The 14,060-nt window shown below is 40.6% G+C and overlaps 1 protein-coding gene across 1 annotated transcript in view; it reads right to left on the bottom strand.

The window, feature by feature from the left end:
- The window catches only part of LOC126187633 (lathosterol oxidase-like), a 95,923-nt gene extending 82,724 nt beyond the window's left edge, over window positions 1–13,199 (bottom strand). Inside the window, exon 1 of the mRNA XM_049928832.1 lies at window positions 12,869–13,199. Coding sequence (XP_049784789.1) covers window positions 12,869–13,163 — 295 coding nt within the window. The 5' untranslated portion in view covers window positions 13,164–13,199. The remainder of the gene's footprint in view (window positions 1–12,868) is intronic.
- Window positions 13,200–14,060: the final 861 nt, after the last annotated feature.

Below are 14,060 nucleotides of genomic sequence, written 5' to 3'. Positions count from 1 at the left end.
GGCATCTTATCCGCATGGCTGTAACGGATCGTGCAGCCACGTCTCGATCCCTGAGTCAACAGATGGGGACGTTTTCAAGACAACAACCATCTGCACGAACAGTTCGACGACGTCTACAGCAGCATGGACTGTCAGATCGGAGACCATGGTTGCGGTTACCTTGACGCTGCATCACAGACAGGAGCGCCTGCGATGATGTACTCAACGACGAACCTGGATGCACGAATCGCAAAACGTCATTTTTTCGGATGCATCCAGGTTCTGTTTACAGCATAATGATGGTCGCATCCGTGTCTGGCGACATCGCGGTGAAGGCACATTGGAAGCGTGTATTCGTCATCGCCATACTGGCGTATCACCCTGCGTGATGGTATGGGGTGCCATTGGTTACACGTCTCGGTCACCTCTTGTTCGCATTGACGGCACTTTGAGAACAGTGGACATTATATTTCAGATGTGTTACGTCCTGTGGCTCTACCATTCATTCGATCCCTGCGAAACCCTACATTTCAGCAGTATAATGCACGACCGCATGTTGCAGATCCTGTAGCGGCTCCAAGGTCTGGAAAGCCGACAGTGGCTGACCCCACGTCCCTCCATATCACATTCAAATGGCTCCACTTGACAGAGAATGGCAAGCAACCAGTTGGCACAGGCCCGTTGTCAGGACCACATCGTGGTGTTCATTTTATTTTATTTTTATATTTGTGAATCCCCGCCTAACCAATAATGCCTTACCTATCCACACTAAAGGAATTATGAGCAGAGCGTCATAAGTGACACATGGCGAGGCTGCCTTCCCCGGTTCGTAAGCACTGAACATTCTGGCGCAGGTGTATCCTGAGTGCTTCTGCACCTCCAGTCACCGAACTATGCTTCTCACTTACGCTCCCATCGACTTCGGTATCCTTTATCTGCCATAGCCGGTAGACCGTTAACCTTTGAATCGGTACCGAATACCGTACTTTCCTTATCAGAGAAGACCGGAAAGTTTATCGTCTATTTCCTTTATACTGATGACGCCAAGAGTTTTCAATAAATGACTCAACAAGAAATCCGCAGTGCGGTTTCACTTAGATATGTTTCAACGATCTCTTTATTTTTTCCCTCGTGGACGATTAGTCAGTTAGTATCACTGGAACACATCCGGTCACAGAAAAATCGGTAACTCCAAATCAAGGTTGCGCGAGTGTTCATTATGTGCGAGTTAGGAAACGAGAAAAGCACCAAGAAAGAAGTACTTCACCAAGCATTAGGAAAAACAATAATTTAACGAATGAGTATGAAGAAAATGAAAACAGTGAATGAAACTGAATTCTTCACAGTATTTAGTGTCTATGAAAAGAGCTGGAATGTTTCTTCGATCTTCGAAAAGCCATATAAGAAATGCGACTACGTGAAACTACTTTAATACACTCTTACTTTTTTCGGAATTTTCGAGTTTGAACGAGGCAAATATACTATGGGAACGTACGCTGCGATGACAAAAGTCGTGGAATACCTCCCAATATAGTGACGGATATCCCTTTGCCCTGCTTAGTGCAGCAACTAGGCGTGGCATGGACTGAACAGGTCGTTGAAGGTTCCCCGCAAAATTATTGATTGGGCCACTTTGCCTCTACAGCCGTCCATTATTGTGAAAATGTTCCCAGTGCAGGCTTTTGTGCACGAACTGATCTCTCGACTATGTCCCATAAATGTTCGACGAGATTCACGTCAGGCGATCTGGGTGGCCAAATCATTCCCTCGAATTGTCCAGAATGTTCATCAAATCAATCGAGATCAGTTGTGGCCCGGTGACATGGCGCACTGTCATTCACAAAAATTCCATCGTTGTTCGGCTGCGAACGGTCAAGTAGCCTAAGATAACCATTTCCAGTCAATGATCGGTTCAGTTTGACCAGAGGGCCCAGTCCATTCCGTGTAAACACAGCCCACACCATTATGGAGCCACCACCAGTTTGCACAGTGGCTTGTTGACAACTTAGGTCCACAGTCGAAACCTACCATTAGCTCTTACCAACTGAAATCAGGACTCAATTGATCAGGCCACGGTTTTCCAGTCTTCTATGGCTCAACCGATATGATCACGAGCCCAGGAGAAGCGTTGCAGGCGATGTCGAAAAGCGCAAGGCAGATTTCCTTCCACAAGAAAAGGGTAACCTGCTTAGGAACCTTACTTCAATGCTAGGTGACTATGGAACAAATCTGACAGTCCTAAGGATTTATGAAATATAGAGGACAAGCTTTTAGTGCTTTATAGAACAGATAAGTCATAGAAGGTTTTTGGAAGCGTAATTTACGTATGCCGGTGTCATTATTTCGACTTTGTGTTATAAGTTTATTTATCCTATGTAGATAAAAATTTGTAGTTTTATATGTTAATAGTCAGGTCTATTATAGTCGAATTTCAACTTATTTGAATTTTTAAAACACTGTGCGCTAATTATCTCATTGTTTTATGTTATCGAACAGAAATAACCGTAGTCACAACGTAGTGATAGCAGTCAGATCCTGAACAGAAATTTTGTTGCTATTGAATTACAATTAACAAACGTAAGCATCTGTAACCTCTAAATAGTATATCTCGAAATTCACAAAGCGGCTATTACTCTCTGCTAGATGTACCATCAGTTGCGGAGCGGTATACATCATTTGGTTGAAGCAGCGGGAAAATGTTAGCTGATTCTTAAAATTTTCACATTTACATAAGTTTTAATAGCGTTATGTGCATTTTTGAATGACGTTGCTAAGTTAGAATGTGCCATAGACGAGAAGGAGATTGCACTCACGGTGGTCAGACCAGTTTGCTAAACGTATTAAACCACATATGGACGTAGTTTCCTCCTCATCTTTTTGGCCCACATTAGTGGGACTGGATCCCTCTTTGGCGCCTGCCCATATTGAAAATTCATATTCTAAACATTCCGCCAAAACGTTCTGACAACACCGATACATTCTGCGAAATTATTTTTTGCTTACTTTGGTGTAGGGAGTTCCCTGAATCATAAACACCCTAACTCAAAATTTTCATAAATTCATATTATCCCACAACAAGAGCCTCTGGAGTCGGACTTAAGTTTTAATCGTCGTTTACATTCTTGTAGGAGAATTACCTTTTTTGCACAGGTCTCGTGGAGTAGCTATTTGAGACATTTTCCGGAAGAAAGGCTCATAAGACGAAATGGTTATTTGAGATAAGGCTGTTTAAAAACTTACTATTAATATATTTGAACAACAACCCGATTTTAATATACGAGTACAAGTGTATTTTAATACGATGTGTACTACTATAAAGTAAATCTTTCTACAATACTAGATATTTTGAACTATGTTTTTAATGTGAAAAATTATGTTTCTGATAAACATTTATAAGCCCTTTTCCCATAAATCAGTGTCAGTAGGTTATAATGAGCAGACATTTCTTTCATCAAATGTTATTTTAACGCCTATAACACTTTAAAATATAACAGTAGTATTATCTGCAATAATACATAAGCTGACAGAACTCTCAGAAAGGTACAAGAATAGAATAGTAGTAAGTATATTCACGACAAAATTCAACTATAGAAATAAAATACCATTGTCTGTGCTCCATACATTACGATCGACAGTTTCTGTGCTATAGTATGTAGTTACTGGAGAACCTTTTGTTTCTCTTCTTCTTCTTCTTCTTCTTCTTCTCCATCTTCCTGCCCCGCATAGTTCAAATGGTTCAAATGGCTCTGAGCACTATGGGACTTAACTTCTGAGGTCATCAGTCCCCTAGAACTTAGAACTACTTACACCTAACTAACCTCAGGACATCACACACATCTATGCCGGAGGCAGGATTCGAACCTGCGACCGTACCAGACTGTAGCGCCTAGAATCGCTTGGCCACCCCGGCCGGCTGCCCCGCATGGATGTCTATTTTCTAAATAACGACTGGCTGCTGCTCACTATCTTCAAGTATATTCTGTAGCCATGAACTACTTTCATCATCCATCTACTTTTTAAAAAATCCCTGATATCTTTTCTTTTTCTAGCTTCACTGGATTATACGCCAGGACAAATGCTGGTGCTCCAAGTACGCTGACCTGCACGTAAGTACTCGCTACATTAAACTCTGCTGCACGCACACGGACCAAGAAAACGTTACCCGGATCTCTAGTATTGAGATAATGAAACAAAACCTGGGTACAATATTCTACATAACCTGCTGATTAATTTTAAACGATTTCCCGAAAAAGGGGATTTAGTCGAATTAGGTAGAATTGCATTATAAACTGAGACTCTAAAATTAGTACACTAGTTTTGCTATTTGGGAGGCCAAGTAACTGTCGACGAAAGTAGCAAGGAGGGTGTAAAATGGCTATTGACAATAGGAAGAAAAGCTTTTACGAAAAATAAAAAATTGTTAACATCGAATATGAATTCAGATTTTAGGAAATCTTTCTGAAGGTATTCGTCTGGAGAGGAGAGCTAAATGGAACTGAAGAACTGAACCGTAGACGATTAACAGTACAGGCAAGAAGAGAATAGACGATTCCGAAATGTGGTTTACTCACTCGCATCCTTGTACTGTCATCGAATGACTCCATTGGTAGAGACTGAAATATACTGATTGTCAGCGTAGCAATATGTCCTGGCTCCGACCGCAGCGTCAGCTTAGTTTAGTTCAAGGAAGCGCAGATGGAGCGTCATGACGGATTACAAAATTTCTGCCTTAACATAATATTATTGATTCCCATTCCTACTGAATTTGCAAATGGAACAAGGGAAAAGCGACTGCCTTTGCGACCTATACGCATTAAAATCTTTGACTTATTCTCCTTACTCTAAATATCTAAATAGCACTTCGAACGCCACGAATAATTATAAAAGCTGCAGAGTGAAAATTTTATCTGAAAACAACCCATAGATTGTGGCTAAGCCATGTCTCTGCAATATTCTTTCTTCCAGGAGTGTTAGTCACGAACATTTCACGAGAGCTGTGAAATCTGGAAGGCGAGAGATGAGGTACTGGCGGAAGTAAAGCTAAGGACGGATCGACCTAGGCTAGCTGACAAGAAGACCACACGCCAATTCGATTGTGGTAATTTTTTATATTTATGCTGTATAAAGTTCAGAACCCAAATATCAATCTGCCTCAGCAGTTTCAGGCAGGTCCCAAAAAATTGTCAAGAAAATCGACTTTGAAAGTTTTTAAACGTCTGTAATATAAAGCAGTGTTGCTCAACCCACCGATTCCGATCGACAGCTTGCGCGCAATGACTGTCTCATACAGTCTTTCAAAATGTTTCTCAGAAATCTGTTTAAATGAGTTGTTTTTTGTAGAATACCAGTTTGTTGACAATATGCTTTTCGCACCGTATTTTTAGGTGGTAAATCCGACAACACTGCGTCTCTTTTGCCTCCATCTGTATTTGACCGCTTTTAACTCGTGCGCGAAGCAACAGTCTTCCATCCTGCTTGGTGAGGTTACACAAACGTATGTTTTCCAGCTTCCATGACGCAGGAAATTAATTCGATTTCAGAATATCATTTCTTTAAAGGCTGAATACAATGAAGATAACTTTTGGAAATTGGTAATTGTCAAAACCTATATTAACATTGTAAAAGTCGCATCGCAATGTTGTTTTTTGGATCATCTTTCATACTGTCTTAAGGCTGGGTCTGAGAAAGTATTCACCGGATCATAATAGACTTGTCAATGATATGCATAGCAAGTATCTAATTTTTTTCAGCATTTATGAAGGTGTATATTTTACTTTCTTTCACATTTGTAATATCTATAGAATTGAGTAGTATGCCTTCGACTTTTGATGGAGAGAAAATTTCCTTTTATGAATTTGGTGTAATTAAAATTGCTAATTGAGGCTACAGTTTAGTTTTGTGCTTAAATCTTTACGAATTTAATTCAGCAATTCTCTAAATGTGTTGAATTGCGTATAGCAGATATCAATCCTAAAAAGGTTGAGCACCCTGATCTAAATCGAGGCAACGTTGGTGGCTTTGGCTCGATTCATCTACATCTACATCTATATCTATTCCTATATGAATACTCTACAAATCACACTTAAGTGCCTTTCGGAGGGTTCACAGTATTCTCTATTACTCCAATCCCGAACAGCGCTTGGAGAAAACGAACACCTATATCTTTCCGTGCGAGCTTTGGTTTCACTTATTTTATTGTGGTGCTCGTTTCTCCCTCTGTAGGCCGACATCAACAAAATACTTTCGCATTAGTAGGAGAAAGTTGGTGACTAAAATTTCGTGAGACGATTCCACCGCAACGAAAAACGCCTTTGTTATAATGACGTCCACCCCAAATCATGTATCGTGTCAGTGACACTCTCTTCCCTATTTCTCGATAATACAAAACGTGCTGCTCTTCTTCGAACTTTCTCTATGCACTCAGTTAATCCTGTCTGGTAAAGATCCTAAACCGCCCAGCAGTACTCCAAAAGAGGACAGACAAGCGTAGTGTAAGCAGCCTCTTTAGTAGATTTTCTAAGTGTTCTGCTAATAAAACACAGTCTTTGGTTTCCCTTCCCCACAACATTTCCTATGTGTTCTTTCCAATTTAAGTTTTCCCCGTCGTAATTCCTCGGTATTTAGTTGGATTTAGATTTGACTGAGTTATCGTGTAACCGAAGTTTAACGGATTACTTCTAGCACTCATGTGGACGAACTCACACTCTTCATTATTTAGGATCAGTTGCCAATTTTCGCCCCATACAGATATCTTTTATAAATCGTTTTGCAGTTTGTTTTCATTTTCTGTTCTCTTTACTAGACGATAAACGACAGAATTACCTGCAAATAAACTGAGACGGTTGCTCAGATTGTCTCCCAAATCGTCTACATAGATACGGAACAGCAGAGGGCCTATAACACTACCTTAGGAAACAACAGAAATCACTTCTATTTTACTCGATGACTTTCCGTCAATTACTTCGAACTGTGACCTCTCTGACAGGAAACCAGGAATCCATTCACATAACTGAGACGATATTCCAGAAGCAAGCAGTTTCGCTACAAGCCGCTTGTGGGGTACAGTGTCAAGAGCCTTCTGGAAATCTAGAAATACGGAATCAGTTTGAAATACCTTTCAATAGCATTCAAAACTTCGCGTGAGTAAAGATGTAGTTGTGTTTTACAAGAACAAAGTATTTTAAATCCGTGTAGACCGTGTGTCAATATATCGTTTTCTTCGAGGTAATTCATAATGTTCGAACGCAATATATCTTCCAAACAACTGCTGCATATCGACGTTAATGATATGAGCCTGTAATTTAATCGATTACGTTTACTAGACTTCTTGAATGTTGGCGTGACCTGTGCAGCTTTACACTCATTGGTTACGGATCTTTCGTCAAGCGAGCGGTTGTATGTGACAGTTAAGTATGGAGGTATTGCATCAGCATATTCTGCAAGAAATCAAATTTCCGGCTGCAGTAAATTCTTTAAACAAAATTATCACTTGCATGAAGTGTAAAATACATAACGATCAAAAACTTAATTTATATTGTTCCTTTTTAATTTAAACAATCTTTATTAACAGTCTTTTATAAAGTATCGGTAATTAATGCCCTATATTTGCAAAAAAAAAAAAAAAAAAGAAAAACTGAATTTTTTTGTGAGATATGTAATTAGAAAGAAGTGCATGTGTATGTTCCATAAAAATCATAATTAGATATGTGTTAATGAGCATATGTGTGGTGAATTTTGTATTAAATGACATGAAATGGGAGATATGATACTGCGTGAAGAGTTCGAAAGAGCACTGAAAGACCTGAGTCGAAACAAGGCCCCGGGAGTAGACAACATTCCATTAGAACTACTGAAAGCCTTGGGAGAGCCAGTCCTGACAAAACTCTACCATCTAGTGAGCAAGATGTATGAGACAGGCGAAATACTCTCAGACTTCATGAAGAATATAATAATTCCAATCCCAAAGAAAGCAGGCGTTGACAGATGTGAAAATTACCGAACTATCAGTTTAATAAGTCACGGCTGCAAAATACTAGAGCGAATTCTTTACAGACGAATGGAAAAACTAGTAGAAGCCGACCTTTGGATTCCGTAGAAATATTGGAACACGGGAGGCAATACTGACCCTACGGCTTATCTTAGAAGCTAGATTAAGGAAAGGCAAACCTACGTTTGTAGCATTTGTAGACTTAGAGAAAGCGTTTGACAGTGTTGACTGGAATACTCTCTTTCAAATTCTGAAGGTGGCAGGGGTAAAATATAGGGAGCGAAAGGCTATTTACAATTTGTATAGAAACCAAATGGCAGTTATAAGAATTGAGGGGCATGAAAGGGAAGCTGTGATTGGGAAGGGAGTGAGACAGGGTTGTGGCCTCTCCCCGATGTTATTCAGTCTGTATATTGAGCAGGCAGTGAAGGAAACAAAAGAAAAATTCGGAGTAGGTATTAAAATCCATGGAGACGAAATAAAAGCTTTGAGGTTCGCCGATGACATTGTAATTCTGTCAGAGACAGCAAAGGACTTGGAAGAGCAGTTGAACGGAATGGATGGTGTCTTGAAGGGAGGATATAAGATGAACATCAACAAAAGCAAAACGAGGATAATGAAATGTAGTCGAAATAAGTTGGGTGATGCTGAGGGTATTAGATTAGGAAATGAGACACTTAAAGTAGTAAAGGAGTTTTGCTATTTGGGGAGAAAAATAACTGATGATGGTCGAAGTAGAGAGGATATAAAATGTAGATTGGCAATGGGAAGGAAAGCGTTTCTGAAGAAGAGAAATTTGTTAACATCGAGTATAGATTTAAGTGTCAGGAAGTCGTTCCTGAAAGTATTTGTATGGAGCGTAGCCATGTATGGAAGTGAAATATGGACAATAAATAGTTTAGACAAGAAGAGAATAGAAGATTTCGAAATGTGGTGCTACAGAAGAATGCTGAAGATTAGATTGGTGGATCACATAACTAATGAGGAGGTGTTGAATAGGATTGGGGAAAAGAGAAGTTTGGGGCACAACTTGACTAGAAGAAGGGATCGGTTGGTAGGACATGTTCTGAGGCATCAAGGGATCATCAATTTAGTATTGGAGGGCAGCGTGGAGGGTAAAAATCGTAGAGGGAGACCAAGAGATGAATACACCAAGCAGATTCAGAAGGATGTAGGTTGCAGTAGGTACTGGGAGATGAAGAAGCTTGCACAGGATAGAGTAGCGTGGAGAGCTGCATCAAACCAGTCTCAGGACTGAAGACTACAACAACATGACATAGGTATTCGAACTGAACAGAAAAAGAACCGAAAAGAATAACGAGCGAAACGAGACTCGATTCAGCTATTACCAGTCTCCAGCGTTACTGTTTTTTTTCATCTTAATGTATTTTACACTTTATGGAAATACTCGCAGAACTTGCACCATTGTCTAAAAAACTGCATTGGTCAGGAAACGAACCCAGGAGCCCTACATGGCAGACGAGCATTCTACCTCAGAGACACGTTGCTTATCGATAAAATCGAACCTATGAGTATTTTAGAGTATTAAAGATGCTTGGAAAACTTCAAAGTCGACATTCTCGAGAATTTTTAAGAGTTGCGTCGAAGTGCATTGATTGATGTTTGGGCTCTTAAATTCACGTACCATATATACAAAAAGTTGCAAAAAACCAATTACCACGGGGTCTCCTAGTCATTTGGTAGAGTATTCGTTCGCGACAGGCCAAGGCCTTGGATTCGAGTCCCAGTCCGGCACACAATTTTAATCTACCAGGAAATTTCAGTTATAAAAGCTGTTTCGAAAATATAAAATTTTTTCCCAGGTAGTGCTTTCAGGGGAACGTCGTCTCTCATGTCTGACTGGTGATCATGTGTTCCTCCTCAAGTGGTCTGTTAACAAAACCAGCTTTGTAAATCGATAATTTCACCCTTACTGTTGTCACTGATGATTCACGCGAAACAAAGTGGACAGAAGGACTAACTGCTGAAACATTTAGTCTCAAGTTCATCTCCAACGACAACAATAGTCATTATGCAATGTCTTTAGTCTCAAACATTTTCCGCTACTCTCATGGATTAATCGCACGAAATAAGGTGAAAAGAAATGCTATAGGAGCAAAAACACGATGATCGCTGACATATCATGTTCCTTACTGTAGTCACAAGATCCAGCTCCAATGTACAAACAATAGGATTGTTAAAATCTATTCGCGAGGAATTGTTAAAGAGGTGGAATCGCAAGATTATTTTATTATAAGTTAATCCTTAGAGAAGAAAACCTACATGAATATTTTGTAAGTGGCCTTTCTACATAATGTCGTGTGATTTATCATAAATCTTCCTCACATCTTCCACATGGCTTTCTGTAGCTGTTTGGTAATCGAACAAGCAGGCATATATGTGATGATGGATATCAAAACTATTGAGTATTTGTTATAATTTAAACGCGCTGTCCCATAGTCTTGCTGTATAAAACCACGCAGTGTTTCGTACCTGCCAATAAAACCTTTCATCCAGTGATAAGCGAGGGAGCTTGTTCTAAGTGACAGTAGTTTTGTGAGGGAATGGCACAGATGGGCGGTGTGATGCGTCCTGACGTTGTCACCATGGCAGCGATTCGCTTCACTTGACACAAAACATAATTTTCCTGTGTACCACGAACAGCGCCTGGAAAACTGGCCTAAGGGTGAAATAAAATGTTAAACACATTTGAAGTGAATGGTCACACGTGCTTTCCTTAACAACAGGTTGAGCATTTGGAATGGGTAAGATAAAGAGTATTTCTCCTAGTCAGAACCAGCAGGGAATATTCCATTACGACGTGGTCTTCTTATTTTCATATTCTGATGTTCGGCTACCATGTTCTTGATGATCCAAGGAAATTATGACAACATTAGACAAAATGTCTCCATTTTTGGGCAGCTAAGACCAGCATTTTATCGAAAAAGCAACAATAGTTTAATCTTTGAAGTCTAGTGCAGCTGGCCCCCATTTCGGAAAAGGGTGACTCAAGAAAATTTAATCTATCTGTGTGGTGGTATCCCAGACCGTGCGTGTTATGAAAAGTGTTCCGCTGATTTTCTTCCTCATTTTTTTTCTTGTCTTCTAAGAGCTTATTTTCCACCTCTTAATGGCCTCATTATCGATGGAAAATTTTGTCAGACAAAAGACTCGTGACGCAAACCATTAAAGAAGAAATGAATAGTCAGACTCACAATACCTGAAATATGCAGAAAGAAATGCACCGACCAACGTTTAAAGAATGGCTCAGAATTTTTACAGGGTACCGAGTACATGAATAGACTAATTTGGGATCACTCCATGAAACAGACACATAAAATTCCATACTAAGCTTTAAAACGGATTAGAAGAAGCGATAGGATTCTCATATATACGAAAATAATCTACCAGAAGCAAGGGAGACATCAGACATATATTGAACCTGGCGATAGAAAGCTTTCTTCATTGAATCAACTTAATGGAATATAATTACGCCCGAAGAAGTTCTTGGAGTTGTGCACCTGGTGCAGTTCATTGTAAGGGAGTGAAACGCGAACCGAACGAGAACCGGTTAAGAGGAAAACTAAAGCATCTGAAATATGGTGGTAAAAATGATGTTAAAATTTGCATAGACCATACCGTATGCAATGAAAAGCTAGTAGAAACAATAGATGATAGAAGACGTCTATGTTAAATCTTTCACAGAAAAGGGAAAATTTAGCATCAGCAGTAGTAGTAGTAGTAGTAGTAGTAGTACATTCGTAATGGAAGCTGAAGGCAAAAATTAGAGTACATGGAATATGTGTTTGATAAAACAGGTATGTGTAGATGAAATGAATTCAGTTAAACTACAGATAGATGAAAATAAAAAAAACCTAATTCCCGGCATGTCGTTAGTAAAAGGATAAGGTGTGAAGGGCAGTCTTTGTGTTTAGCTTTCTCGAAGCTATAACAAATTTTCATATGATAAACGAAAGGTTGTTGTTGTTATTGTTGCTGTTGTCGTTGTCTTTAGTTCGAAAACTGCTTTGACGGAGCTCTCCCCACTAGCCTATCCTGTCCAAATCTACTCATTTCTGCATATCAGCTGCGTTCTACATCGGTTTGAACCTCCTTACTGTATTCAAATCGTCTTCTCCTCTACAACTTTTACTGATTAAACTTCCCTCCACTGCCCAGTTATATATTCTTTGATGACCCAGGACGTGTCCTATCAAACTACTCCTGCAATGAGTCAAGTTGTGCTGCAAGACTGTGTTCTCCCTAACTCGATTCAGTTAGTTAATCGATGTAACCACCCAATCTGCGACATTATTATGTAACACCACTTTTAAAAACCTCCTATCCTGTTGTCTGTACCAGTTATGGCCCACGTTTCACGTTCATTTAAGTTTACACTCCAGAAAAATACATCCAGGGAAGACTTTAGAAGACCTTCGCTTATATTTGACATCAATAACTTTTTATTTTTTTCAAAACCGATTCTTTTTGCTTGCTCTTTATATCCTTTTCTTCTGACCGTTGTCAGCTACTTTGCCAACCAAACAGGATAAACTGTCTACTATTTTTACTGTCAAATTTCCTATGTAATTCCTTCAGCACCACCTGTTTAATTCGACTGCACTCTGCTACCATTGTTTTACTTTTTTTGATGCTCGTTACAATCTCTTTTTGAGACGCTATCCATTCTGTTCAACTGACCTTCCTAGTCCTTTAATATGCCATTAGCAAACCTCGAATTTTTTATTTATAAAGCAGATAACACTGGTATGCCTAGGGTGAATACTAACCATCGAAGGTGACATTATATTGCAACTTTAGTCTCATGTTAAAGATGTAGCACAATCGAAAGTGTGCAACAAGGAACAACAACAATGAAAGTAATAGCAGATCGTTATTCACCTCTCATTGTGGCTCCGAGGATAAATACGGCGAGCGTGACGATGGTGGAGCGGACGAAGGATGGAAGGCGGCTCCAGATCTTCTCCATGGGCGCGTTGTACTTCTCCATCCAGGTGACCGCCATGGGGTCGAAGAACTTGCCGGGCTGGTCGGCGGCATTTTCCACGGTCACGGTCTTCGCTGCCCCGTTGGAGACTCCCTTGGCTGCCCCGTTGGACACTCCCTTGGCTGCCCCGTTGGACACTCCCTTGGCTGCCCCGTTGGCGGCGCCGCGGCTCCTCTTGGTCGCCCCCATGTCCGCTGAAAGAGCGCCGAAGCACGGACGGCCACTCCTTTATACACAACAGATGCGGCCGCTCCGTGCCCGCCTTATCGCCACTCAAATTACTCTGCAAAACAGTGTTATCATTCACATATGATAAAGTACCACTGCCCGTAGGAATTCACTGGCGAATCACGTAAGGCAATAAGCTATTAGAATTCCTTTCTCCGTTCACAACGACCTCGTACTTGAAGCCTAATCAGCCAATAGAAGGTTGTCGGCTTTGGCACCTGGCATGTGTACTTTGTAAGCTTTTGTGCTGTAACGGCGCTTGTTGTTGATTGGCAAAGAGCGTTGGTATCTGACAATCAAACTTTTTTTGAGTATTTAGTCTTCTGGAAAGTTTGATGCGACTCGCTCCGAATTTCATTCCTGCAACAGCTTCTTCACTTCCGAGTAGCACTTGCGCACTTCGTCTTCAATTGTTTGTTGGATATTCCCATTCTCTGCCTTTCCCTACAGTTTGTGCGCTCTAGAGATCCTTCTAGCACTATGGAAGCTATTCCCTGATGTCATAACACACGCCCTATCATCCTGTCTCTTCTTCTTGTCAGTGTTTTCCGTATTTTCTGTATCGTGCCTTGCGTGCTTTAGAAACATCTCGCCGCCTTCGACGCGGTCTATCAGTCTTACGCTCCCTGGCGGTTGTTATGCGCAACCTCACTCGTGCAACGGACAGGAGTAAGATAACTTCTCTCTCGGAACTTGCTTCAGTACGGAACCAGCTGGCAGTATTGGCCACCTCGTGCGGTCCTGATCATTTTCCTCATTGTGTCGCCGAGGCAGCAGTGCTGGATTTAAATGCTCTGGTGACAGTAATGATATCACGACGTTATGGGGAGAGTAGTGGACTTGGGTACCATTCAGTAT

Source organism: Schistocerca cancellata, chromosome 5, assembly GCF_023864275.1.
Source record: "Schistocerca cancellata isolate TAMUIC-IGC-003103 chromosome 5, iqSchCanc2.1, whole genome shotgun sequence".
In the NCBI taxonomy this organism is placed as follows: Eukaryota; Metazoa; Arthropoda; class Insecta; order Orthoptera; family Acrididae; genus Schistocerca; species Schistocerca cancellata.
This window is presented reverse-complemented; position numbering and strand designations above follow the sequence as displayed.